The following is a 27,961-nucleotide window of genomic DNA, read 5'->3' on the forward strand; positions in this document are numbered from 1 at the left end:
TGATCCTTTAAATGACGGCACCAAAGATGTAGAGATCGGAATCCTTACTGTGGTCGAAGATGCCGCTGTTACATCACTACCAACTCTGACCAACTAATACTGGAAGAGGCCATTGTTCTTGAGGACATTGCAGATCTGCCAGCAGCATACGCTTACTTGTTCGCACTCATGAATGCACTGAATATGGAGTATCCAAAAGAACTGAAGTATACTTTCAAAGTCATTCAGAAGATTTTCATGGATCTTGGAGGTACGTTCTCTGTACCGTAACATTCTTATTTTCCACTAGATATTTTCCGCTACATCTCATGAGCAATTTCGATTTTGGCACGCTCTGCAGCAGCTGACCACTAAGGAGCGAATGTACAGTGACGTGACATTACTGCTAGATTCAAACTGTGCTTTCGCGCTATGGCTGGTGCTGAGCCAAAGACAGACGTGCTCAGCGCTTGTCATATATCACAACTATTCAGTGTTTTTAACCACATAATGTTTATTTTCGGTTTCAGGCATTTAAATACATATAATTTATAGCAAAACAATACATTTATAGTTTGTAAAATACACAATGGTGTCTATGGAAGCAGCAATAACAATCCATTCAAATATATTTGCCGACGTGTTTTATTCATATCAGATAGACAGTGTAAGTAACTATAAAGTTAACTCTATTCTTCTCCCAATTGAATGGACGATCTGAAAGACACTGGTCTTTGGAATGGAGAACACATGAGACGCAACACTATAAGAAGCTATGGCCCAAGCCAATAGAGAAACAAAAGCACCTCAATTACAGGTTTCCAGCCATGCCTCTTTTTAATGCTAAGTAGTCTAACCAACATAGATATGGCATCTCGAGACAGTCTGAAGTCAGTCTTTGTGTCCATGATTTCTTCAAAGTAAATTTGAAGTACTGGCACACTGGGGTTGACCTTTGCAATTTGCCTTTGGCCCTGCAATGTGGAGGAATAAATATTTGGTTTTAATAATATGAAAAAATAACAATAACAACAATATACTGCATCTAATAGTAATAATAATAAATGTATAAGTAGGCTATATTAGTACATTACATTAGTGCATTATTAGTATGACTGTTCATTAATGACTATAATAGGATTGTTAATGATAAATACATTAATTAAATTAGGTTAAGTTGATGATTGTCATGATTAAAAGCTAAAAATGGCAAGTGAAGCTGGTTCATGAATTTTTACATGTATGCAAATCAAGACTCTAGAGGAAATTGAGCAGTCACGACTCACAAGATGTCCGTTCAGAGACAAATAGCTCTTTGATGGGTACAGTTGTGGTTCAAAATAAATAGAAATAACAATATTGAAATTATTACAGATTCAAGACTAGACTGTTACTCTTACAAATAAACAACCTGAATCTGGGACTGCATCCCTCTCTGAAAAAGTATTTTTCAGGTACAGAAATAGGCAAATAATTTCGCAAAGTGACACCACTCCTAATGAAAGAGCGACCAAGGTCTCCACAGGAACCTCCATGGGAACCTCCATAACAAGTGATCAAGGGCTTAGGGCATTCCATTTAAACCTTATGCTCACTACTGGCGGAACCGAAACTCGTGCAATGTAAGCAATGACGCTATCATAGGCTGTGTAGTAACAATAATCCTTAGTAATTCTTTTGGGCAAAGAATTGACTCTGGTCTTCTTTCAGGTTTCAATCGTTTACTGAAAATCCTTGCACAATCAAAAGAAACAACTCCGGTCAAAAACTGTGTTGTTCTGTCTTTCTTTCATTCTTAAAGGAAACGTCCCAATCTTAACAGAAACACCAATTCATAAAGGAACCCATTACAGAATAAACTGAGGGGTGCTCAAACAATATACATAAGTAACATAAACCTAAACTAATTTAAATATCTACTCAAACATATATGCTTTTAGTGTTACATTTTAATTATTCAAATTATGGCTCTTACATCCCCAGCTCCTAATTGTATAGGCAGACAAACTATATCAATTACCAAATTATCTAGAGCCACACAACTTTAGTCTTTGGAGTCACAACTTGAACTTCCATTTAATCTACTGTCAGACAGCTTCTTGTTGAAGACATATCTTGGAGATGGGTCGATTCAGTGTCTGCTTTTCCCTTAGAGTCTGGCATTTTCTTGATGATGTGACCTATCATCCATGAATTCCAAGGTGCATTGGAATCCACAATCAGAACTGTGTCTCCAATCTCAAAGTTTATTTTCAGCCTGGACCATCACTGACATTCCTGCTGGAGAGGTAAGTATTTCACTGTCCACCAATTCTAGAAAAGATCCACCAGGTATTGAATTTGTTTCCATCTATGCCTTGCATAAACGTCATCTTTCTTGAACACACCTGGAGGTAAGGCTGGTTGTTTCCTCATTAAAAATAGATGGTTATGGGTCAAGGCTTCTAGGTCGTTAAGGTCATCAGAAGTTTTGGTAATGGGTCTATCATTGTTGATTGATTCCACCTCACACAATAGAGTATGTAAGCCATCATTGTCCAATACTGACTTGAACTCAATTGTTTCAATTCAGAATTCATAACCTTTATTACAGTGCTATTCTGACGTTCCTAGGCTCCACCATGGTGAGATGCGCTTGTTAAATATTAAGTGTTAAATTCAGTCAATTATTTAATTGTTGACTGATTCAAATTCTACAATGCTTCACACAACTCCTTTCCAGCTCCTGTTAAGTTTGTTCCATTATCTGAATGGATTACTGAAACATGACCTCTTCCTCTAAAGAATCGGCATATAGTATTGACACACGCATCTGTGTCCAGGGAACGTGCAACTTCTAAATGAATGGCTCTAATAGTGAGGCAGGTAAAAATCACAACTTTTAAGAGTTAAGAGTTCCTCCAACTCTTAACACAGCATCCCCAAGGTAAGGATCCAATCGGAATATGCAGCTGTCTTTCCTGACATGCATCTTTCCTTTCCTCTTCTTCTGGAAATATCTGTTTCTGGCTGTAACAAATTAGATCCAGATCAGCTTTCACCATATCATCCATGGTAGGTGTTCTTTTTTGCGTGGAAAACATTTTGAGCTCTCTGTCGTCATCTGAAAATTACACTGAATGCTCTGTTTGAACCTTCCACTCACATTGCGGCTTCAGCAGAAAACTAGGTTCTTTGATCCAGTTTTTTGCTTTTGTTCAAGTTGTCAGCATTCAGACCTCTTGAAACTTGGTTCATAGGATTTTCTGTAGAGCTTACATTGAGAAGATGTATTCTAAACCATTGAGAAGGTTTAGAAGCCTCTCATATTAATTTTCGGTTTGCAACAAATGACTTAAATCTTGTGGATTCATTCTCAATGTATTTCAGCAGTGTGGTACTGTCAGTTCAAAAGTTAGACTCTTCAAGATCAACTTGAAGCTCCGGTCTCAGCATTCTATCCATTTTGACTGTGATGGTGGCTGATGTCAACTCCATTCTTGGAGTAACCTGCTTGAGTGGCGCTACTCTGGACTTTCCCATCATGAATTTGCAGCTCTTTTGACCGTGGTCGTTTGTCAACAAGAGATGTGTGACAGTCCTGTATCCATTCTCACTAGTATCTGCAAAGTGATGCAATTGAAAAGTCTTGACATGCCCAAACCCTGCAGGTTTGATACATCTACTCACACTGAAGTTTGCAAGCTTCTGCAAATCTTCCAGCCAGGACAGCCATCTTTCAGCCTTTTTCTCTACACTTTCCTCATCCCATCCTACTTTCTCTCTCTATACAGGTTCCTCAGAATGAGCTTTGCTGGTAGCAAAAACAATGCTAGGAACCCAAGGGGATCATAAACAGAGCCAACAACTGATATACCTCTTCTGATGAGTGGTTTGTTTTGCACTTCGATCTTTAAATGAAATGTGTCTTTCTCTGTACGCCAGCGAATTCTCAATGTTCTTTCCATGGGAAGTAACTCTTGGCTCATTCTTCTTCAGGTATGGACGAATATACAGCTCTGCTATTATTATTCAGTTGTGTCAAATGGAACCCACCTTGCTTACAAAGCGCTCTGGTATCCCTAGCAAGAGTAATTGCTTGTTCTTCAGTTGCCACTGATTTAAGGCAATCATCAACATAAAAATTCTTCAAGAGTCTTCAAGAGCTGCTTCTAGAGTAGTGTCGTTTATTCAATTTCTGCTGTTCTTTGAAGTGTGTAACAACAACTTGGTGAAGAGATTGCACCAAACAGGTGTACACACATCCTGTACTCCACTTCATCTTATGGGAGTCTTTCTCTGTGTTCTGTTTCTTTCGTTGTGAGTATTCTGCTTTGTCCTTGCCAGCCAGCGAGACTTTTGTGGCGAAAAAACTACCTTTGAAGCCACTCTTCTTCAAGCTCCTCCCCGCTGGAGAACTTGACTTTCCTTTTCTCTCCACTTTAACATCCTGGATATCTCCAAAGAGTGGGTATTTCAAAACTTGAGCATTCAAATCAATAAAGTTGACCAAATCTTCAAATTCTTTCATTTCGTTGCTGGATATCAATGGCTGTGTTTCTCTGCGTTCCAGCATTTTGAAATGACTATTCTCATGTTTGTTGGGTTGTTCATCTCATCCATGAATTCAACATCAGGCATGGTATTTCTACATCTAATAAGGAATAAGGTATAGGTCTTCATTTGTTTTGATCTGTGGTCATTTCAGAGCTTTTTCAAGGTAAGCTGCAGCTATCTTCAGTTCATTGCCATAATGCTGCTGGAGGAAACATTTAGCTTCTTTGTATCCTATAGCAGGACTCATGTTCACATCTGCGAACAAGAGCTTGTGGTTCCTCACTTGTGAACTGTTCAAGATAGTATAACCTGTCTTGTGAGCTATTAGTCTCGTTCTAATCGCATGCTCGAAGGCCCTTGAGATAAGCTCTGCTGCTTGACCAACAATTTAGTTACTTCATTTTAGCGTTGCATCACTTTGAACAGATCAATCATATCATCAACTGACTGTTGAGAATTACCATGATCTGTAATTTTTTTAAATGATCTCTGGGTAGAGCTTTGGTCCTGGGTGCTTGGCGTAGGCTCAGACTTTCTACAAGGTTTAGAAACTGGCTTAATTTGATGTTCCTTTCTACTTTTGTGAAGTGAGAAGCATCTGCTAAATGACTAAATGTAAATGTAATTTTAAATGAATCACCAGCTTGTGATCCAGTCTGTGACCTGTAGTAATCATTCATGCCAACTTGACCTTCTTCATACTCTTTTAACACTTTGAGTTCAGGATTTGATGCAGCAATTTCAGTATCAAACCTGTGCCACAGAACTACTTGTCACATCCATTTTTTCATTTATCCATCACTTCTGACTCACTATCACTTCTTCATCTTCATCGTCATCTTCATCCTGAAGCTCACGCTCATCAGACTAATTTCCTTTACTCGTGGTTGAAATCCATTTTTCGCAAAAAAACAAAATAAAAAGATAAACTGCTGGAAACATTCAATCTTGGGTTGAAACCAGTTCATCTGATTTCTCTTTCATCTTCATCAGACAGCACGAGTAACATTTCAGTATTTGGCTCTTCAAACTGACAAGATCTGGCAAATGACATTTAGTTCTTATTCAGTGGTCTTCGCATCTTTTTCATCTTGAATTTTTCTGTCAATCTCATTCATTTTGCTGTTAACTGTGCCAATTTCCCTTGACTTTCATTTCTTAGTTGATCAATTTTCTCTTCAGCAGCCTTTGCTGTAGGCTTTGGCGTCATCTTGTGGCCTTTACCGGGTACGTTCACAACTGCAGAATCATCCGCCATTCTATTTAATTAGAAAGCTGATCTTCACGCAAGCCATTTTGAGTCTTCTAAATATTCACAAACTCCAATTGTGAAAAGACTTGCAATATGAAGAAAACTCCCTCTGTGAGAAATCTTCACAAATGAAGTGACTAATAAAGGTTCCTCTTTATGTGGAATTCTCCTCTTAACAGCAACTGGTTGGCACCTTTAATCCTTTTGTAACATGATAACATCCTGTAATGTTTGATGAGGTGTAGTACCAAAAATCCTTCATTATTCTTCCAGGCAAAGAATTGATTTAGGTCTTCATTCTGGTTTCAATCATTTACTTACAATTAAAATCACAATTACAATCAAAATAAACAAAAATAAACTCCAAACAAAAACTGTTGCTCTGTCTTTCTTTCGGTTGTGCCAATCTTAACAGGAACACCAATTCATTAGGCAGTCCAATAGAAAACAGAGCAAACCATTACAGAATAAACAGGGGGGTGCTCAAACAATGTACATAAATAAAATAAACCTAAACTAAATTAAACATCTACTCAAACATTTATGCTTTTAGTGTTAAGTTTTAATCATTCAAATTATGAATCTTACAGGCTGCGGTTTAAGACTTTCCTCGCGAACTTCACTCAGATGTACGTTGCACGTGTGCCCACTGTAACTGGCGGAGCCCTTGCAATATGTTTAAATGGAACACGCTAAAGCCTTTGATAACTTGGAATCAGATATGAAGCTGATTTATTATTTATAGTCTTGTTTTATCATAAATTGGTTTACACACCATTCAATAGGCCTCTATATGCTATAAATATAAACATTAAATATTAATATATTACTATTAGATATAAAATAAAATAAAATAAAATAAAATAAAATAAAATAATACACAAAAAATAACAATACAAATACCATAACCCTATATAAACAGTCAGGTCACGATGGCGCCGTGAGCGGTTGTGGTTTTGCAAGCTGAGAAGCAATATCGGGTATTTCCCCACAAATGAAGATACAGTTTTCGTAAAGTTGCTAACTAATATTTATAGGTTCTAAGAACATAGGAACTCCAAGGCACTCGAATTATGTTGAAAAAAGTTTAAAAGCCTTTATTTTATTCATGGCTTAAACATTAAAATTGGTGACAGGTACAGGTGTATTTCTTCCAAAGGAGAATTCTTCCAACATTGACGCTTTGGGCAAATCTCTTACCTCAGTTCATGATGATGTAATGGAGCTGCAGAAAGAAAACAAAATCCTAAAAAATGCAAATGCCCTCCTAGGAAAGTTAAGGAAATGAACACGAAAATTCATGACCAGGAACGTTACAGCCGCAGATGGTGTCTGCGTTTATACGGACTGTCCGAGCAATCCAATGAAAACGTGAAAATGAGAGTCATAGAAATATGCAAAGAAGTGTCCGCTGACACAGCGGACAGGTGTATGGTAGCGGATGCTCTGGATGTGGCACATCGTCTTGGCAGACTTAAAACCTCGGATGATGGCAGGGTTCAACCAAGACCGGTGATCTTGAGATTCATTTCCCGCACAGCCAGAGATTTAATCTGGAAAAATTAAAAAAACAACGAGTATCTGACCACCAAGGGGCTGCGGTTTTAGGAGGACTTGACTGCTTTTGACATTGAAGCATGGAATCGTCTTTGGCCGGCTGTGGAGAGGGTGAGGAAGGAGGGCAAAAGAGCATACTTCAGCTGAGCGAGGGCTTTCGTTGATGGTAAAGAGATTCATCCTGAAGAGGGCAACGGAACTTCATAGACTTGTGGTCGTTTGGTATCCTGAAAGTCTGCAGTATCCTGAAACACTGGCGGTATCCTGAAAGTCAAGGTTAATCTTCTCTATTAGAGACAAAAGTGGTTGCTTCTAAGTTCTTAATCGGATGGTTAAATAACGGATGTACTTTAAGGTTTATTTAAATGTTTGCAACTGTTATAATTTTTGAAGATCGTTTGTGGGAATCCCTTTATGTTCAAGTTTAAAATCTAGGCTATTTACCTACTCTTGTGGTTTATTTATCAGTAACTGGCTACTTTTGACACTTTATGTCTCTTCTTTATTTTCTATCAATGCCAGATGTATTATAAAGAGAAAAGCTTTATTTTTGTATTGCAAAGGGAAATGTGTAGATTTATGTTTAATTCAGGAAACGCATGCATGTTCTTCAGGTGCCATGTTCTGGAAAAATCAGTGGGGAAAAGAGATTTGGTTGTCATTTGGCAGTAATCGATCAGCGGGGGTCGCTATTTTACAATATAAATTTACAGGGCAGATACTAAATTATGAAAAAGATGATTGTGGTAGATGGATATTACTTGTGATAGATAAGGATAACGAACAATTTGCATTAGTCAATTGTATGCCATAACAACATGAACAATGAAATACTCTTTTTGCATATTGAATCTAGAATTCAACATTTTATTTTATTTTCTTATATCCTTTAGCTAAAGTTATTTGGGGAGGAGATTTCAATACTGTGTTTGATGCAACCATTGATAGATGGCCTCCTAAAAGTAGGCCTGGCCCTTTGAGTGAACTAGTTAATGCATGTTTAAGACTGGGCCTTACTGATGTGTGGAGAGATAAGAATCCAGACGGAGGAATATACGTGGAGTAATAAGAACTCATCTCTTCATTCTCGTATTGATCTCTGTACTGATAGAACCTTGCATAATGACAGATCATAAAGGAATATTCATACAAATAAATATGGTGCAAGATAAAGCAGTCAAAAAAAACTAATAGTTACTGGAAATTAAATTAAATTAAATTGCTTCAAAATGAATGCCTTAAAGGAGACATATCATGCTTTTAAATTGTTCCTTTTTACATATAAATCATACATTTGTGGTCTATATAAAGCGGAACTGCAATGCTTGGGTCTGAATTCTTCATTATTATAGCTCCACGGGCCCCTTTTTTACCCCTTTTCTGAGGTGCTTCTGAGAGCAACTCGTTTTGGTGCGGTCTCTTTAAATACAATTGAGACACTTCATACCCCGCCCCCTCTCCAGGATGCAGAGGTTCAACTCCACCCCGTTCGGCCATTTTTGTAGTCTGATAGCAGAGATAGGATTATCTAGTGGCACAGAAACTTTTTATTCACACGTTATTAACAAAATGTCAACAACGGAAGACTTGTCCAGCCAGCCTTAGATGTTCGAGCCAGAGTTGGAGCCGGAGCGAAATGAAAATGAAGACGACGAACCTGCAGAACAACGTCTTCATATGGATGTATCGCAATGGTGTGTTGCTGTATTTACACATGAAACTTTGGTCTTCCGACCTTTTACCACCGTGTCGATTTATTTTGATTAATATGTGCAAGGGAGAGAGAGCAAGACAGCGTCTAGTTTGGAGACGGTGATGTCTTGTTTACACTTTCGCCGGGCTCCGAGAGAGAGTGCGAGCGTGCGCGAGACCGGGTCTCTCTCTCTCTGCTCGTTCTTTCAGTTAAACATGCGCCACAAGCGCGGCAGTTCATCTACATTAGACGGTGTAATGAAGCGTGTGGGTTACTACATCCAACAACCGATCATTTTAACTTACCCTCTCGTAACTTCTGCATCCTTTAGCTTGGACTACAAAATTGCAGCGAGAAATAATAATGGCGGATCGCTCGAAGTGTTGGGCCGGAAGTCAATGTCCTTATTTGGCAGTTCCGCTGCAAATACTGTGACGTGATAGTTCAAAAAACGTCATAGATAACAGAAAAATCGGAACAGGTTGAAAAATATGACCAAAACAGAATATAAAGATATCAACGAAGCACCTGAAGAGAATAATTTCATCTTTTCTGTACTTCTAAACACTCCAAATATACAACAAAATGCATTTAAGGGCTAAAAAAGTGCATTTAGCATGATATGTCCCCTTTAAAGGAGAACTCCGGTCAATTTTAACATTGAGCTCATTTTTTTGTACATTTGGAGTGCTGTCAATACAGAGAACAACGACAAAAATCGGTGTTGCCTACACCGAGTTATTCTATTTTTAAAATTTGCACCCTGTTGACTTCAGTGGGGCAAGTACTAAACCTGCTTTTAGCCTCTTAACATCCTTGATGTGTCATTACAAGTGCACAGAAAATGTGAGTGATTCCTTCTGAGTGAACACGAGTGAGTCTGACTGCAGTAGATGTGAAAGATATGTATAAAAATGATGTTATTTAAGCCAGCGCAAATACCTTTGTTTACATCCTGTTTTCGGTTGAAGCCCAAAGTAGTCGATTGCAGAGTTCACACGCATAGGTTTAATACCTATGATCACGCGCGTGAACTCGGCAATCGACTACTTTGGACTTCAACCGAAAAACAGGATGTAAACAAAGGTATTTGCGCTGGCTTAAATAACATCATTTTTATACATTTCTTTCACATCTACTGCAGTCAGACTCACTCGTGTTCACTCAGAAGGAATCACTCACATTTTCTGTGCACTTGTAATGACACATCAAGGATGTTAAGAGGCTAAAAGCAGGTTTAGTACTTGCCCCATTGAAGTCAACAGGGTGCAAATTTTAAAAATAGAATAACTCGGTGTAGGCAACACCGATTTTTGTCGTTGTTCTCTGTATTGACAGCACTCCAAATGTACAAAAAAATGAGCTCAATGTTAAAATTGACCGGAGTTCTCCTTTAAGAAAAAAATCAAACGTGTTTGAAAAATGTAGAACAATTGCAGCTAGAAAAGACGTATGGAAAGTACTGGGAATTAATGAAGTTTGATATCAGAACGGCATCCTTTAACCAAGGAAAATTGGAAGCAAAAAAAGGAAAGAACTTTCAATTATTGAGGAAAGATTAAATTTGAATAAAAAGAAGAAAGAAGCCTTGACTGATTTTGAATAAATATTTGTTTTTATTACATACTGAACTAGATAATATCTATGAGGATAAAGCAAAAGGAGCATTTAATCGATCTAGACTTAAATGGTTAGAAAAAGGGGGAAAAAAAGTTTGGCCTCGAAAAAAGAAAGTGATTTTCCCTCAGTTTCAAAACTAATGATTAACAAAATTTTTTTGGTTATTATTATTATTATTACTATTTTCTGGCAGCTAATGTTAATGTGATATTGTACCATTTTTTTTCTTTCTTTCTATGAAATACATGCCTCTCATTTACTTATTAATGACATGTTTGGTTATGTACTCCCTTGTGTACGATATGTTTTGTTCTCATTAAAAAACAATCAAACAGACAAAATAATGTGCATCCTCGCTCATTTGCTCCTCGTTCTTGGCCTGCTCGGAATGCAATTATATAGTGTTCAATTTAAACCACGTTCCGCCAGTATTGGGCACTCGTGCAACGTAGTCTAAGCAATGACGTAGGCCACATCCGAGTGTACGTGATGGAGGGAAGTAAGTGAGGGAAGGGCATAGAAAATTTGACTTAAAGGGATGGTATAATGCCCTTTTCACAAGATGTAAAAATAACTCTTTGATGTCCCCATAGTGTGTATGTGAAGTTTTAGCTCAAAATACCCCTCAGATATTTTTATATAGCATTTTAAAATTGTCACTTTTTGAGGGTGAGCAAAAACGCACTTGTGTCTGTTCCTTTAAATGCAAATGAGCTGCTGCTCCCAGCACATGGGGCGGAGCTTCAACAGCTTGCACTCACACAGACATTCACTGAAAATTTCAAAAACTTTTAGCCTTTTATGTTCAAACCGGATTCAGACAATGGAGACGAGACTCAAGAAGTAACAACGTAGAATGCAACAGGACATTTCTGAATGGTTAGTTGATGAATTTATGTGGCTTATGTGTAGTCATTGATTAGCATATACTGTCTTGATAATCTATAAATCATGTTCCGGGGCGGGGGTTTATGTAATTTCTAGGGTTGGTGATGTCACTAACCCTGGAGGAATGTCGTGTAGTCCCAACCAGCCGTTTGTTGTAGTCCTTAAAAAGCAATTTCTTTAAAAGCAAATATATTTCTTTGCTTTGAACTTTGAGTGTTGTAACTTTGCAGATGTTGTTTATGATCAAACAGCAACATTACACACTAACTAAAGTTAGAAAAGTCTAAATTATAATCAACCACCCCTTTAAACGCAGCCTTGGAGAACTAAGATGTCCTTCAAGATGGCTAACTTTAATCGGTTTCTGGGTCACAGGCCGGAGGGTGAAGGAGCGAGAAAACGAGGAAACATCCATTTGAGTATTGAGAAGCAACCTTGATATCACCTAAAGTTAATCTGGTCTTTAGCGTTTGCTGATTATCTTCACATTGCATCCACCAGAGGGCAGTCAAGTCAGTTACCTGTGAATTGAACTGGAACAAAAGCTCTCAACACAACCAAACAGACATAGAATGTCAATGTTAAAACGCTAAAATAAATCTCATCGACAGTTTCTCTGATAAATTTGTAATATGTGTTGGAATTTAACTCTTGATTTACCAGTAACCCTAACTCCCCCAGGAAATGCTGATTTTTCATATCCTGATTACAGTTGTGAATTATCTTAATTCTCTGCTCATCTAAGACCAACGCTCTGACTCTGGCATGTTTCATCCATATTCCATATAGCATTTTCCCATATTGATGTTCAAAGAAAGGGGAAACAATTCATTCCACTATTATTTCACTTTTGAAAGCCTACCTAAAGATTAAATTTAATCCTTTGTAACCCAACCTGGCGTTTTATCCTTGCTGATTTTTCACAATGTTCTCAAATAGTTGAACCAGCATGTCTAATCTTCAAGCATTAACATTTTCATTGGTTCGCTTAGCAGAAACTTTTATCAAAAGTGACTTAAGAGTAGTACAGCACAATCCTCGAGTGAATCCTCATGTTGAACAATGATATCAGAAGTGAGGTTGTGGATAAATATATTACATGTCTACATTCCCAGTCTTGTCTGGTGGTTGGTGCTTCAGAGATTTTAAATAGCTGTAATACACACGACATTTCTTAACTTACAGTATGTTTCAGAGAGACATAATGAGCTGTCCGTGGTGCTGAAACGGTATCACCCGTTGCTAATGTTTAGTCTGCACACACTAACAAAATGTTTTCACACAGCCTTGTTTTGCTAATGCAAAAGAAAGAGGTGAAAATGACAGATACAGGAATGAGAAATAGGTGAGAATGATACAGGAATGAAAAAAAAAAAAAAAAAACCTTGACCTGTATTGCTTCAGTTCTCTAGTTTCTGATGGTGAGTCAGAGGACGAGTCTCATTCTTCATTGTCATGACTCACAGCCTGAGAAGATCACTGAAATCAGATCTTAGATGTTACTGGCCGTTCCACGGTTTCACACTTGCTTTCCAGGTATTGATTGTCCACCGATTCCCTGAGGTCTTTGAGAAAGAACTGAACTGACATCTTTCCCATTGGGATATGACCCTGATTCTCAATAGTGTGGCCCAAGCTTTCCATGCATATAATTGCAAATGTGGCAACATTAGACAAATGAATCGTTTAAAAAAAAAGATATATATTGTGTGGTCTTATTAATTTTTTTAAATGTTCCAAAAAGGTCATGATAGAGGTCATTATAATCATTATTCATTTCTACACATTGCAAAATATCTTTAAATAAAACATGTAATGTAAATAAACATCTAGAAATGTAATGTACTGAATCCATCCTTCATTGTGTGTTGAGGAGAGATAAAGAGGGGTGTTCCAAGCACGTGCCGGATCCATTGTCCTCAGTCCGCTCTGCTTGACATGGGTCACCTCCAGGATACCCCTCTGGTTCAGAGATTGAGTCAAGGACATTGGTAACTAAGGATATCTCCATAGTAATCTTTTAGTCTTCATTATGGGAAGCATGAATGCAGCTAGATGCTTTATCATGATGTTGTTATATGTTACCTTTAGGAAAATGCAACAATATTCATATAGCATGATTACTTTAACTACTTACAGCAGCCTAAACCTAAAATTATTAGGACGATGGTATGGGTATTTGTATGCCTTGTATTTAATACATTTAAATATACTTAGATAATTTATAGTTTAGAGTTGATAAGAAGAGAGTCTTTCTGCCATACAATATCCTAACATATATGTCATGGGCTATCACTGTATTTGTATTATATTTTAATAAGGCGTGACATTGTGTTATCACATGACCTTACTAAGTTTATTCTTGTTTCATTCAGTGTGCAGATATCATATCTGGAGACATCAGTCATCTTACATGAACATTGTGGGTGTTCTAGTTCATACTTGATACTGGAAAGCACTGGAAGGTCATGTTTAACGTTGTTTGCATTGAGGTGTTACGATCACCCCAATCAGACAATTTGCTATTTATGCACAATAGCCTATATGAATTCTTTGCATGTAAGGACTTTTGCCAACACAATCAAATTACACACAATACAATGTGCTTTGATTTCCTGTGCGAACAATGTTTGTTTGTTTGTCTCTTCTTTTTTATGTTTCCTCGTGGTTTTCAGTATTTTTCCTTAACGTTTATACACACAAATTGATTAAGCACAAAAAGAAAAGAAGAGATAACTAGACTTTGAAAAATGTAATGTGACTGTTTTATATGCTTACATGCTGCTTTTTTTTTATTTATTTTTTTTTATCCATATTTCGTTACTTTTAATAATGCGCAGTAAGTAGTCCGCTTGAAGGCCATTAGCAATCCGTGCAGAGCCAGAGATCCAGCTGCACGTTTGATTGACATTTAATGAGTGCGTCATGTGATCCAATGTCATGTCATATATGTCATATGCCAATTATGAAGAGAGTTCTACTGGTTCTGTTCGGAATGTTTCATCATGTAAAGCTTCGTGACTAACTCATCTAACAGGTGCTGCACTGTTTCCTTCGACATGAGTCAGCAACCTGTGCTCTTGTTGAGAGTGCGTCTGGGAAGCAGATGAACGCCATCCAAGAATCTTGCATGAATATTTAATTGGAAAGTGGATGCGGCTTTAATTGTGTTTGTGGGTGACGGGACGCATGACAATCCAAATACAGTCATCAGAGCAGAGCCACAGCAGGAGCCCTGACTGACTCACTGCTCCTCATTCATTCACACACGCTCGGCCTATAGCCTATAAAATGCCTTCGAGGACGAGGAGGGGGGTAGTTGGAAGGCTTTTTGGTTTTCGCAAGGCTGGTGTCCAATCCACATTAGTAGATTAAACAACAGAGAGAAACTTAAAGATTTTCATATCAAGATGCCCCCGGCGAATCCGCATCTGAATCACACAGGTGAGAAATTTATGATAGTCATAGAGCATTCTAAAATAACTGACGAATAAATTCAAATACTGTTGAAACAGACATAATGTGTAGCTATATAATAATAATGTATGCAATAAGCATAAAATGGATATCTCCAGTATGAAAATATGTGGAGCATAAATTTGTAATTTAGGCATTCGGTCATGCTGTGATAAAAAAAAAAAAAAGAGCTTTTACTGATATTAAATATTTTCCTCCATGCTTGAAGGAATTATGCAGATGCACGTAACTGTAAATTGCTATGTGTGTGAAACACTTGACGCAATTCACATTCATTACGCGCTGGCGTCAGTGATCAATTAAATAGCATTTCCACGGCTCAGTGTCTCATTGTTCTCTCTTGTGATCTCTGCTTGAGGTGTGAGAACAATAAGACACTGCGAACATGTGCGCTTCATGAAGCTCAAACCAGAACTTATGTCATCTTTCAACTTAGTCTGTCAACATCATTAGCTACAGAGACATATTAATTGATGAGTTTACTTTATTAAGTGTATTATTTGTGAAACATTCCGAAATACACTTTAAGGCCTATTTAAGGAAAAATACAGCCTTTGATTAAGACGCACAAATGTCTTGTGTTATTTTCATATAGGCTATTTCATTTAAAATATTTCACGTCGCCACCCCCCTCCCCCCCCCCCCCCCCCCCAACCAACACACATTAATAACTAGGAAGAAATGACAGTATATGTAGGCTACCTACTGTGTTTTGTAGAGATAATTCTCATAAGTGACATATTGACCTGTTAAATATTAAAATAGGCTAACACATTATTTAAAAAAAAATAATGTTTTCGAAGAACACATAATTTTTTAAGATGGATGTGAGAACAAATGTCTTATGCAACAAATCAATACTTTATTTATGAAGAAAGTGGTCAGGCTTTTATTGCTGTCCCAATGTCTATCCACTATGTGGTGTGTGTCAGCATGCTGAGGGTCATTTCATAGGTTTAAGAGGGGAGGCCACTTCCTATTCCCCAAGCTTACTTGTTCTCAATCTGTGATTGGCTCATTGGCGAATTTGGACCCTACCGCTGCAGAAATGTGCAATTCATCAGCTCAAGTTGAGCATCACGTAGACTTGACCTAAAACTGAGGGAGGCTAGCCTAATAGAGGAGATGCTACAGTGACCCGTGTCCTATATGATTCACTCAGGAATTAACACTGACCACTGTTTTATGATCTTTTTTCGTGGTGTGAACCAAGAAGAGGTTGAAGACATCCTGGAGACATGGCTGAAGGTGAGGTCGTGGGTGATCTTCCAGTGGGGGGTCAGTGAAGAGAGAGTGGAATAAAGAAGAGGGGGTGGGACGGATCTTCTGCATTGTCTTTCAGATTTGGGGATCTTTACAAAGGGCTCTTCCCAGAAGCCCTGAAATTTTCGCGTCGTTACCGCTAAAATGTATACCCCAAATCTTTTGTTTGTTCGTTTCTTCTGGCATCGGTAAAGTGGTATTATTTTGTTTGAGTTTGTTTTAGTTGGAGTTTTGAAATGTGGAGGAAAGTCTGAAGCTTTTTCACTAGCTACGCGGGATTTATTTGGAGATTGATGGGCGAGATGGGTGAAATGGGCTCGGTTTATGAGCAATATTACACAGGTGAGCGGGTACATATTTGTGCTTATGATTGATTACTGAGAGTGCACGAGAACGCGCATTGATGAATCAACTTTCAGCTATTTTAGCCTTGCGTAGCCTATAATTTAATGATAAAAAGAGTACTTTAAGGGAGCTTGATGAAATATTGATTTTTGATTAAAAAAAAAAATGTCGTTTGATAATCTTTTACAATAGGTCTATGTGACGAGTTCATACTGCTAATCACTGGTGACTCATATGGAAAATATACCCATAGGCCTATTCAGGTTTCTCATGGCCTGACTACAATATTCCCTATTTTGGAATTTGCATTTCCCAGATTTAGTGATGATTGTAATCTAAAACATAAATGCATATATTTCTTGAGGGAAATTTAATGAATTATTGCGTTTTCACTTTCATTGCTATTAACAAAATCTGTAAAGAAATAATCGAAGAAAATTGTTGAAGTTACCTGTTGAAGTTGGCTATTGATACTCACTCTCATTACAAATGACATATTTATTTGCGTTACAAACGTTGTTTTGGTTTATATAGTGAAAAATAAGTACTGAACAAAGAGAAAGTAAATGTATTCGCAAGGACAAATCCATTTCGAGACGCATTTCATTCACTCGCGTTTCGCACGCAGCCTATCTTCTGGCATTTTCACGCCAAGCGTCATGAATTCTCTATGTCGAAACAGCAAAGTTAGAGCTTAGCCTACTGATTTATTTTGTTGATTTATTTTTGTCCACTTTCGATATCGCGATATTTGTGTTTGTAAAGTTAGTTGAGATTCTTGTTTTTGTGCTTTATGAAGGGGGCTGTGCAAAGACAGAGGAGGAGGAAGCCGCGAGCTCCGAGGAAGACTCGGGCTCGTTCCGTGGCGCTGGGGTCTGCAAATGGTTTAACGTGCGGATGGGCTTCGGCTTCCTGTCCATGACCCATCGTGAGGACATCTGTCTGGACCCACCCGTGGATGTGTTCGTCCATCAGGTGAGAGCAAATAAATCCTGCCGTTTTTATGGACCGGACCTGGTAGCCTAAGGCCTTCCTCTGTCCCTTATCATAGCTTTATTTTCTCATGGTTTAAACGACAGAAACTCTGGTTACTATAATAGCCTAAACTAAATATGTTCAGTAATAGTACATTTATAATTAGCTTGCACCATTTATAAAGCTTTAATTTAGTGTTTGGTGTTGATGCACAAACATTAACGCCTAAATATTCGATAGGCTATCAAAACCTGCATTCTTAAAAATAGGTTCTTCGTTCGTTCAGCAAAGAAACCTCTTTTTATCAGCAACCTTTTTTTCGCTTTATAGGGTTCTTCAGTTGGCTGTGTGCAAGTCGTGCATGGTCTCTGCTGGATGTTTTGTGTGTAGTGGACAATAAGTTATTAGTTTAAAAGGCATCTTTTATTTGACATACAGGACTTTAAAGCTCTTGTTTTGGCTCTAATTGGGACCTTTCTTTTTTAACATAAAGATGTTGTAGTTATTTTGAGTGATTTCATTTATTTGGATATTTGGGAATTTTTCACATTTCTGGTGGCGTTTGGAGGTTTAGACTGTGATATGTTGGTAATTGCTTTTTATGAGAATTGGAAGGGTCAGAAAGCACTATCTGATTGTTTTTTTTTTTTTTTTAAATCGGGTTTTAAAATATGTCAAATTATTAAGCCATTGAAACTAATCAATGCTATATTTATAAGTGCAATTTAATATAAAATATGTGCAGACTTTACCAGTGACACTAACCTCTCTATTTACAATGTTTAGATATCCTTTGTCTCAATTTTACTTGCAGGCCTGTGCTTTTACATTACTTCCAAAGATTGGCGCTGAAATATTTTGCAAAACAAAAGTGATTTAGTTCTGGTAGAGTTGGGTGAATTCCTGTAGCTCAAACTGTCCCGAAAAGATGCTATTTCTTCTCATTCGTGTCTGAGCTTTCTCACAGGGACACAGGTTCAAGTCCGATCTGCAGCGTGTCCATGTTCCATGTCCAACTTTCCTTCATACCATCTTTTAAATAAAGACAAACAGCCCAAAAATGAAACCACAGTGAATATCTTAAATCTAAAATCACTCATATTGGCTATAGTGATTCACACAAAGTGCTGTCTCCACTGGTAAAAGTTTACTGTCTCCAGTCCTGAACACTTACCTTCTCACTCAGCAATAATTTAACAAGCTATTGCCACAGAACAACCAGCAAGTCGGCAAACAGTGGATCACCTATCGCCCCGAGCCAAATGAGCTGCTGCCTCATGACTTGAGGTCATTGTGTAAAATTACCCAGAGATTAGAGCATCTTACGGGCAAGCAGCCCTACACATAGTGTCAAGTGATCTCTCTGTCTCTCTAAGTAAGAGGTCTTCGGTTACCTCCAGACTGGCTGTCTGGGAGGCTAAACAGAGGGTGTTAGGGCTTAGCATACATCACCTGTAAGTTGATTGACTGCACATTATGACGTAAAACTGTGATGGGAACAATCAAAACTTTTAAACAAAAACTGATAATTGTCATCATTTACTCACCCTCATGTCATTCCAAACTTGTATGACTTTCAGTTTTGGTTACCATTAACTTCCATTGTGTGGGGACATTTATAAAATTCATACAGATTTTGAACAAAATTAGTGTGAATAAATACATTTTGGGTGAATTATGCCTTTCAAAAAATGTCCTGAAAGTATAAATGCATTAAGTTATGTTGATTTAATTAAGTGATTTGAATGCAGGGAGTATTCAAGACTGTTTTTCATATCATGTACTGAGAAAAAAAAAAAACGTGTGTTGGATTTACAATGATTTTATCATATACATCGGTTCTACATGAATCAATTAACGCACATAATTTGTACATGTAAAACATGCTACAGTTTCAGTTGTGTTGACATCAAAAAATTATTTGAGTATTTGATTGGTTCACATTCGACTTACCTAATTTAATCTAGAAAACTGCACATTTAGGAGAATTACATTAATTGGAAGCAAATCAATATTATATCATAAATAGCCTATTGATTAAATCAGACAATATGTTTTCCCTTTTTTGTGTGTTTATGTAAACCTCACATCAAGGCTTTGTGTAAGTCTTCATAAACCAGCCAAATGGGCATAGTTGTCGCTTGTTGCTTATTAAAAAAAAAATTGCCAGAGAGCCACCAATGAATCGGCACAGCACAATTCCTTAAAGCAATATTTCTCCCAAAATAAAAATTCTGTCATAATTATCCTCATGTAAAACTTCCTTTTTTCTTCAAAACACAGACAACAATTATACTTTTAACAATCTTTTAAATGTTTTTGTTTATACAATGAAAGTCAGGTGGATCCAGAATATCGTCTATCTGTTTTTATGGAAGAAAAAAGTCATAGAACAACATGAGGATGAGTAAAATGATAGACTTTTCATTCTGGGGTCAACTGTCCCGTTATTCACTATTGAAATGTAGGTTAACTGCGGCCAACACTTCAGAACAAATGCAGTGAGAATTTGACTTTGTTTGCTTGGAGAAAGATTTCCAGACATTTTGGGTGGTTTGGTTTTAATAATCTCTTTCTGTGGATGTATTGATAATGCTCAGAGTAGAGTGACTGCCATGGGACCTACCAGGTTAAAAAAAAGACAATGGCTGTCATTGTCAAACCTTCAGAAGGAAATCCTGCCTTCCTTAAATCTTGGAATCACTGAATGAATGGTGTTTGTGTGCGAGGATGACCAAAAAGAGGGGTCAGTGGAGAGAGATTTCATAATTAATGGTGAAAAATAGTTGAAAGAGAATTTTGGGAATGGAGACCAAGAGATTGGAAAAAGGGGGGCAGGGAGAGAGTATTTTGGGGGAGGGGGTTGTTAGCTAAATTCATTGACAAAAAAACCCCTCTGTAGTAAAATAGGAGGGTGAGTGGTAGAGAAGGTCAAAGGATAGAGCCATGGATGGTTTCAGGAAGCTTTGGCGGGGGTTGGGCCTAATTCCTTCTCCAGCGACCCCCCTCCTGTGTGAGATGGGTGTCAGAGCCAAGACTGACATCATGTGAGAGCCAAAGCGTGGACCACTGTGGACGTCTCACCTGGTGTAGCTAGCAGTATTGGGAATTGCTACATTGAAATGGTCAGCCTTTTAACAAACTACAGTTTAAAGAAGTTAAACAGCCTAGCTTTTTTCCTCCCAACAGAAGCTCATTGGAAAAATGTGCCTCTACCTTTTAATTTCCTGCAAAACTCCCAAAACACACATCTACAAACAATTCATTGCAGTTTCAAATCATCAACAACAACAACAACAACAACAACAACAACAACTTTTATTCCTTTTCACACACATTATGATTACAGGGGCAAATTATCAATTAATAAAGACTCATTTTCACTTGGTTCCTTGCACAATACTATATTGTGATCTCAAAATGCTTTAAGTGTATTATTTGTATAGACTAATCATATAACGGGCTCCAATCTATGGCTTTTCTGACATAGTAAACTTGCTCGGTAGCTCAGCATTGAGACACAAGTCATGCAACTTGTTAAAAGAGCTCAAAGACGTGTAGAATCAAGCTAAAACGGCATGGTTACATTAGCAAATGCGTTTTTATCTCTCTTTTGTTAACACTATTGGTTAGGTTTTGGTTGGGTTTAGTGTAAGTGGTGCATTATTTACAAATTCGATTGAATATTAACCTTTTTTTCGCCACTCACCGGACATTTAATTTCCGAACTGCCCCAAAACACACAACTACTAATGTAATAAAATGTTGCCAAAATAAACAAGAAGAGCAGCCTGGTGTTTTGCTCTTAGAGAGAATGTGTGGAATTTATTACAGACCATTAAGAGTTTAATGGGTAAAACACTAAAAACATTCTCTTAAAGCATGTCCTCGCGAGAAGATAAGCAATTTTAATATAAGGACATATTTTAAGGTACAGAACCAACACTACCAACTTAGGTAAATATACTTCAGTCCCACTTTATATTAGGTATATTTAACACTATGTACTAACATTTAAAATAGTTATTTGATACAATGCACTTAGTGTGTACTTTTACATTGTACTTTTATTTATTAAATGTATTTATTTAAAAAATACCTGCATTTAATTACATATGTAATTACACTGTTGACCCTTTCCCCTACCTCTTAACCCACCCTTAAACCTATACCTATAACACCAAACCTGTCCCTAATCTTACCCGTGTCCCACCTCAATAGCAGCAAGTGTTTTGCAATACAACATGAACACAATACATTTGACTTATTTTTGATTCAAGTACATAGTAGTTAAAGACACCTAATATAAAGTGTGACCAATTATTCTCTAAACACAATGCATACATCAGCTTGATACCATGATCTCACACATACACCAACTTGTCGGATATTTGGTCTCCAAGTTGTTGTTTGTTAAGAGTACAAGCAAGAAGGTTGTTGTTAAAGGTAGATCCTTTCTCAAGCCCCATTTCCATGCATCTGTAGAGCAAGTATCTCAGGAATGTGAGCTTCCCCCACCTTTTCCCATAGCAAACCCAGAGCTTGATGGCCAGGGTGAGATTGAACCAGATGGCGTTATTTTGGGAAAGCTCATCTGTCCATCCCAGTCATTTCAATAGCCGCACGTTCATTGCTTTTTCTAGAGAAACAATAAAGGTGCAAATGTGATGTTTCTCCTAAGAGGCTATTGTCTGGTTGAATTTTGAAAGCAGAGATGTATCTTTTGCTAGCTATGATATCTTACAATATTCTGCATGTAGGCTGCTGGTTTGAGTCTTCAGTTTTGGATGCAGCCATTGATGGACACAGATCTTCAAAGTTAATTGGTGGTGAGACCAGATGAAAAAGCCGTTTTGAACTGAGTGTTATATGAAGAGGTTGTTGTGTCGCTGCCAGAGTGAAAGGGGATGTAGCAAGTAGCAACATTGTTGGGGGCAGGGAAGATTGTGTTTTTACTGGTTCTTACAGAATTGCACAGCTTTGCGAGAAAGGTTAATGCTGAAGTGAATTGACTATTCAATGTGGCTTAGTTCAACTTATTTTGTTGAGATGGCATGCTGAAAGTGGGAATTTTGCTAAAATGTGCAGTATACAACAGAGAAGACTTGATCTTCCACCTACGGTGTGAAAAATCTGAAGCAATTATCATGTTTAATTTTCAACTTTTTATTTGGCTATACTTCCAAAAGTTAAAAAGGCTTTTAACACAAAATTAAAATGATAAATGCAAAATAATCTTTTTTTCATTGCCCAGAACTGGATGGCACACAAAAGCAACATGCAACAACAAAGTAATATACTACATTTAGCAGAATAGAGCTGGGTGATAGTTTACATTTTTCAAAGCAATCAAGCAATTGAGACCTGAGAGTTGAAAATAATTTCTTACACATAATTTCTTACATGGCATAAAAAAAGATCTTTAAAAACTGCATATTTGCATGAATATTATAGAAGGGGCTGGTAATCATAAAAATGTGTATATAGGCTTGGGACTCGAAAATTTATTCCAATTCTGGAATCGGATACTTAAGGTCAGAATCAGATATTTGTTATAAAATAAAACAAAATTATTCCTCTTATCGATTCCTGTTTGCTTTATTTTAATGTGGTTTTAAACCATTCAAGCTGTTTTCTGTGCTGGGCACATCCAGAGCGTCCACAAGTCTTCTTGTGCTTGAACGGACAAACACAAAATGATGTCAAAACGTCCTCGTAAACACAGTTGATTATGTCTTAAGTGAATGTAAACAGTTGCAAAAAATGGATCCGTGCTTTAGGTCTTAAAGTGACAGCAGCCTAATAAAGGCCCCGATATAATTCAGGTGAAATCGAAGAACAAACTGCTGTAACGTCATTTTGTACAAAATTAACTTGGTTTGGAGTTCATTTTGGGAGTTCAATACAGCTAGACAAAGCAAACTTTCCGGAAAAATAAACGGCTGATGAACACCTTTGTACTACCATTGGTCCGTGGCGATTACATAATAGTTAGGTATGCGAGGAGGCTCCACCTTCTTTCACGTGGAAATCTTTTCCGGTTCATTTCTCCTGTTTACTCCTCCGATGTCAGACATCCGCGAGTGAAAACATGAACACACTGCAGGGCTGCTTTATTGTAGAAAATGAAGTTGTACTTCTGATGAAATGAGACACTCACTGTTTATCATGTTTAATAGGGTAAAGCTGCTTGATTTTAAACAATATATTGTATAAAGGGCTATATAAATAAATGTGATGTTACTACTAGAATGCCGAATTGCAGAGCTTGTGCAAACATATCCATGTTGCTATGATCAGATGCTTTTCTGATGCTTTATTAAAAAAAACGCTCGCTGTTTTCTCAATTTTGTTGTGCTTATTCTGTTATTGAGAGGAAAGCGTGCAGGAGATGTTTATATATTCATCTAAACGCCGCTGTCAGCAGTGTGGGTGGCGTCAGTTGTTCATATTTTTCAGCTGCAACAGAATGTTTTGCAAAAAGATAGAATAAATATGGGAATCGCTAAGAATCGAAATCAATAAGCAGAATCAGAATTGGAATCGAAATCGAAATTGCGAAAATTCAAATGATACCCAACTCTAATATTCATGTAAATAAATAAATTATATGTATGTTTATAAATAGACACAAATGATTACCAACCCTTTTTTAAATAAAACTATTTCAATTTATAATAAATATTCATTTATTATTTATTAAACATTTGTTTAAAAAAGATAAATCATCAGTTTCATAATATACATATGATCCAAGCATCTAAAGCAGTGTTTCTATTATATCTCTGCAGAGCAAGCTTCATATGGAGGGCTTCCGCAGTCTGAAGGAAGGGGAAGCTGTGGAGTTCACCTTCAAAAGATCATCTAAGGGTCTGGAGTCCTTGTGGGTGACGGGGCCAGACGGGACACAATGCGTAGGCAGCGAGAAAAAACCCAAGGGTGCCCAAAAACGCCGCTCAAAAGGAGATCGGTTAGTGCTGTCTGTTCTGTTCTACAACATTTTCACATACACTGTGTGATGAATGCTTCATGAACTACATGAATACAGAATTCATCAATCTGAGAATTGAGTCTTTTCACATTCATGCCTTTACCAGTCATTCTCCTAGGGTGGGCATGGTCAATGCCAAGATTAAATTCTCAAATATAGAATGTAATATTTCACAAAATCAGTGGGTAAAATGTGTGTGTGTGTATATTACCCATATTTTTGTATTAATAAATAAATAATACATATATGATATGCCAAGAAATAGGTAAAAAAAAAATATATATATATATATATATATATATATATATATATATACTATTTCTTGGTATTTTGGGGCAAAATGCCATGCCATGGTCATGTTCTTTCACCTGTTAGGTTGTTGGTTCTGCTTTTTTTCAGATTTGTCTAAATATTGTACTAAACTACCCTCACCCTTACCCCACCTACATACACATATTTTTTATACACACACACACACACACATATATATATATATATATATATATATATGTTCAGGATGTTGCTTTTGAATTGCTCTGACACAGTATCTCGAAGAGCTTTTCCTTCCAACACCCTGTGCATTGGTGACTTGACCTGCTGAATCAATAGGTTGTTTAAAATCTCATAGCTCAGAATTTAGCCACACACAGTCGCCCACCCCCCACAGCACAACTGCAGGTTATTGATAAGCACCTCCCACAATCCTCAGCTGTATCTAATCACAGTGGTGGGTTGAGTGTGGATCTGAACCCATCAAAGCGATTGCAGTTTTGACAATAGCGCATGAATTACAGTGTCATAAGCTCAGTTCCGCAGCAGTGCATTGTTGCAGTAGTGACAGTCCTGTCATTTCTACGAGAGCAGCTGCCATAATCTGCTATCGCAACAAATTCAACATGACAATTTCCCATTTAGTAAAATGTACTTTCTCCCGCTGCTTATCATTGCTACTCCATCTTTCTCTCTGTCTGTTGCTCCTGATGGAGGATCAGATCCTGCCCTTTTAATTAATAACAGATGTAGGTGCCTGAGAAAGGTCAGAGGTGAATGCTGCCATAGCAACCCTGAGGTGTGATGTATGTGAACCGGGTGGGGGTGGGCAGGAGAGAGCAGGGATCAAAGTGCAAAGGTCATGCTGCATATTGAAACAAAGAGCCAAAGAGATGCCCAACCTCCTCCGAAGCACACCACCTTCCTCTGGCCGATCAATACCTCCCCCCCTCAGTTCTGCTGCAGGGAGACTGATGGGCTTAAATGCACAGGAAGTTTTCATTTAAACGAATAGCCAACCCCAAAATGGAAATGGTTATATTTTTAGGTGACACTGGAGTATCGTGCTAAACTCCACTCTGCTTTAGAAGACTTGGAATGTAGCACAAATCATGTGAACAAATCATTGTTTATTCATTATATTTCAAATATTATATATATAAAAAAATGTTATAAAAAGTTATTGTAAACTCCACTAATAGAGCTCTTATATTTATACAGCTTCAGAAGACTTGGAATATAGCGCCAATCATGCAAACTTTTATTTGATTATTTTATTAATATTTTAAGTGAATTGTGAATAAGTTATCATACTTAACTCAAATACGTTTATTTATTTATCTGAAGAGTAAATGAGTTGTGAATAAGTCCTCATACTAAACTCAAATCAATTTAATTCATTTTTATTTATTTATTTATGTGAATAGTAAATAAGTTGTGAATAAGTTATCATACTAAACTCAAATTTATTTGTATTTATTTACTTTTATATTTTAAATAAACCATGCAATACTGAACTCAAATGTATTCTTTTTATTTATTTATTAAGTGGCTTATCATATGTTATCATATTTAACTTATATTTATTTATTTGTTTTGTTTGTTTGTTTAAGTGAGTCGTAAATAGGTTGTGAATAAGTTATCATACAAAACTGTATCCTCAAATAAATCTTCTATTTATTTCTTAAGTGACTCTTAAATAAGTTGTGAGTCAGCTATCATACTAAACTCGAATTTATTTATATATTTAAGAAAATCGTGAAGTTATACTAAAGTTGTTTATTTATGTTTGTTATTATTATTAATATTATTAATCATCATCAATCATAAGAAGAATAATCATAAGTAGAATAAGAAGATAGTCATAATCCTTTTTGGAGCTCAGTTGTATCCATCCCCATTCATCTTTACTGTTCACTCTGCTCTTGTTTTTTTTTTTTTTTTTTTGTCATTTCTGCTGAACATCATAAGGGTTAATAAATCAGTCTTGGATTCTATGGTGCTGTAGATGTACACAAAACATTGTCATTCTCCTTTTACATCATTGTCTTTACATGGATAATAAGACAGGATAATAATGCCGTGTAAAACATCTCGCATAAGAAAGTTGTGCATACTAGTCATATTGCAGTTCCGTTCGGTTAAGCAACAAGAATGTCTGCCTCATAATCATAAACGCTTCACATGCTAAATACTAATTGGCTCTCTCATATATTTCCTACCCTGGATTGATAATTCTTTCACGGTGGCCCTTGATTTCAAACATTTGACTGCCCTCTAGTGGTCTTTCATGCAAATAACATCTTTGTTTTCCCGCACCATTTACAGATGCTTCAACTGTGGAGGGCCAAATCATCATGCCAAAGAATGCCAACTACCACCTCAGCCTAAAAAGTGCCATTTTTGCCAAAGCATCTCCCACATGGTGGCCAACTGTCCAATCAAAGCACAACAGTTGTCACCAGGATCTCAGGGAAAATCAACAACCTCAACAGGAGAAGATGATGACATGAGCCACACCCCCTTACCTCCCGAGAGCTCTGATTAGTTGGGGGAAAGTTGTCATGGAAACACAAGCACCAATCAAAAAATGTCAAGCTGCTTTTGGAACTAACTCAGGTTTTTCTTTTTCAAACAGCAGAAATGAATGTCCCCTCTTACTTTTGTACTTTAGTCAGGAAATTAAAAACCAGATTAAATTAATATAGAAAGTTATACTAAGGAATACGGTTACTATCCTATCCATCTTTATATGTTAGCCATTTTGTTCGTTAAAATATCTGTAGCTCAGCTGTGCAAGGTCCTTCTGTCTATTCACAGAATTGATTTGGGATGAATTCCAGATATTTTAGATGGAGGAGGATGATGATGATATGAATGTATTCAGAGGGCAAATCTCACAAAAACATGTCCAAGTCATGACACTTATTTGGAATTTTTTCCTTATCCTTTTCTAAATATTATCTAGAGTTAATCCATATTTATATGTTGCAATTGTATTTTATTTTTCATGTTTTTAAGTAATGCAAAAAAAAAAAAAAAAAAAAACAATCTTAAATTATGTTTTGCTTAAATGATAATCCCATTTTTTTGATTATTGGGTAAAATGTTGTAT

At 37.0% G+C, this 27,961-nt stretch overlaps 1 protein-coding gene across 4 annotated transcripts; it reads left to right on the plus strand.

The window, feature by feature from the left end:
* lin28ab (lin-28 homolog Ab) lies at window positions 1–27,655 on the plus strand. Of its 4 annotated transcripts, XM_079878591.1 has the most exons (5): window positions 14,950–14,969; window positions 16,219–16,250; window positions 17,410–17,585; window positions 24,377–24,555; window positions 27,175–27,655. In XM_079878591.1, exons 2-5 carry the CDS (start codon window positions 16,241–16,243, stop codon window positions 27,392–27,394), a joined length of 585 nt encoding a protein of 194 aa, XP_079734717.1. In that variant the 5' UTR covers window positions 14,950–14,969; window positions 16,219–16,240; the 3' UTR covers window positions 27,395–27,655. The 4 variants fall into 4 exon arrangements, with proteins under 4 accessions (XP_079734714.1, XP_079734715.1, XP_079734717.1 ...); XM_079878588.1 differs by lacking the exons at window positions 14,950–14,969; window positions 16,219–16,250 and adding an exon at window positions 1–250; XM_079878589.1 differs by lacking the exon at window positions 16,219–16,250 and having other exon boundaries at window positions 14,905–14,969.
* The last annotated feature ends 306 nt before the right edge of the window (window positions 27,656–27,961 follow it).

Source organism: Squalius cephalus (assembly GCF_949319135.1).
Source record: "Squalius cephalus genome assembly, chromosome: 8".
NCBI classification, from domain to species: domain Eukaryota; kingdom Metazoa; phylum Chordata; class Actinopteri; order Cypriniformes; family Leuciscidae; genus Squalius; species Squalius cephalus.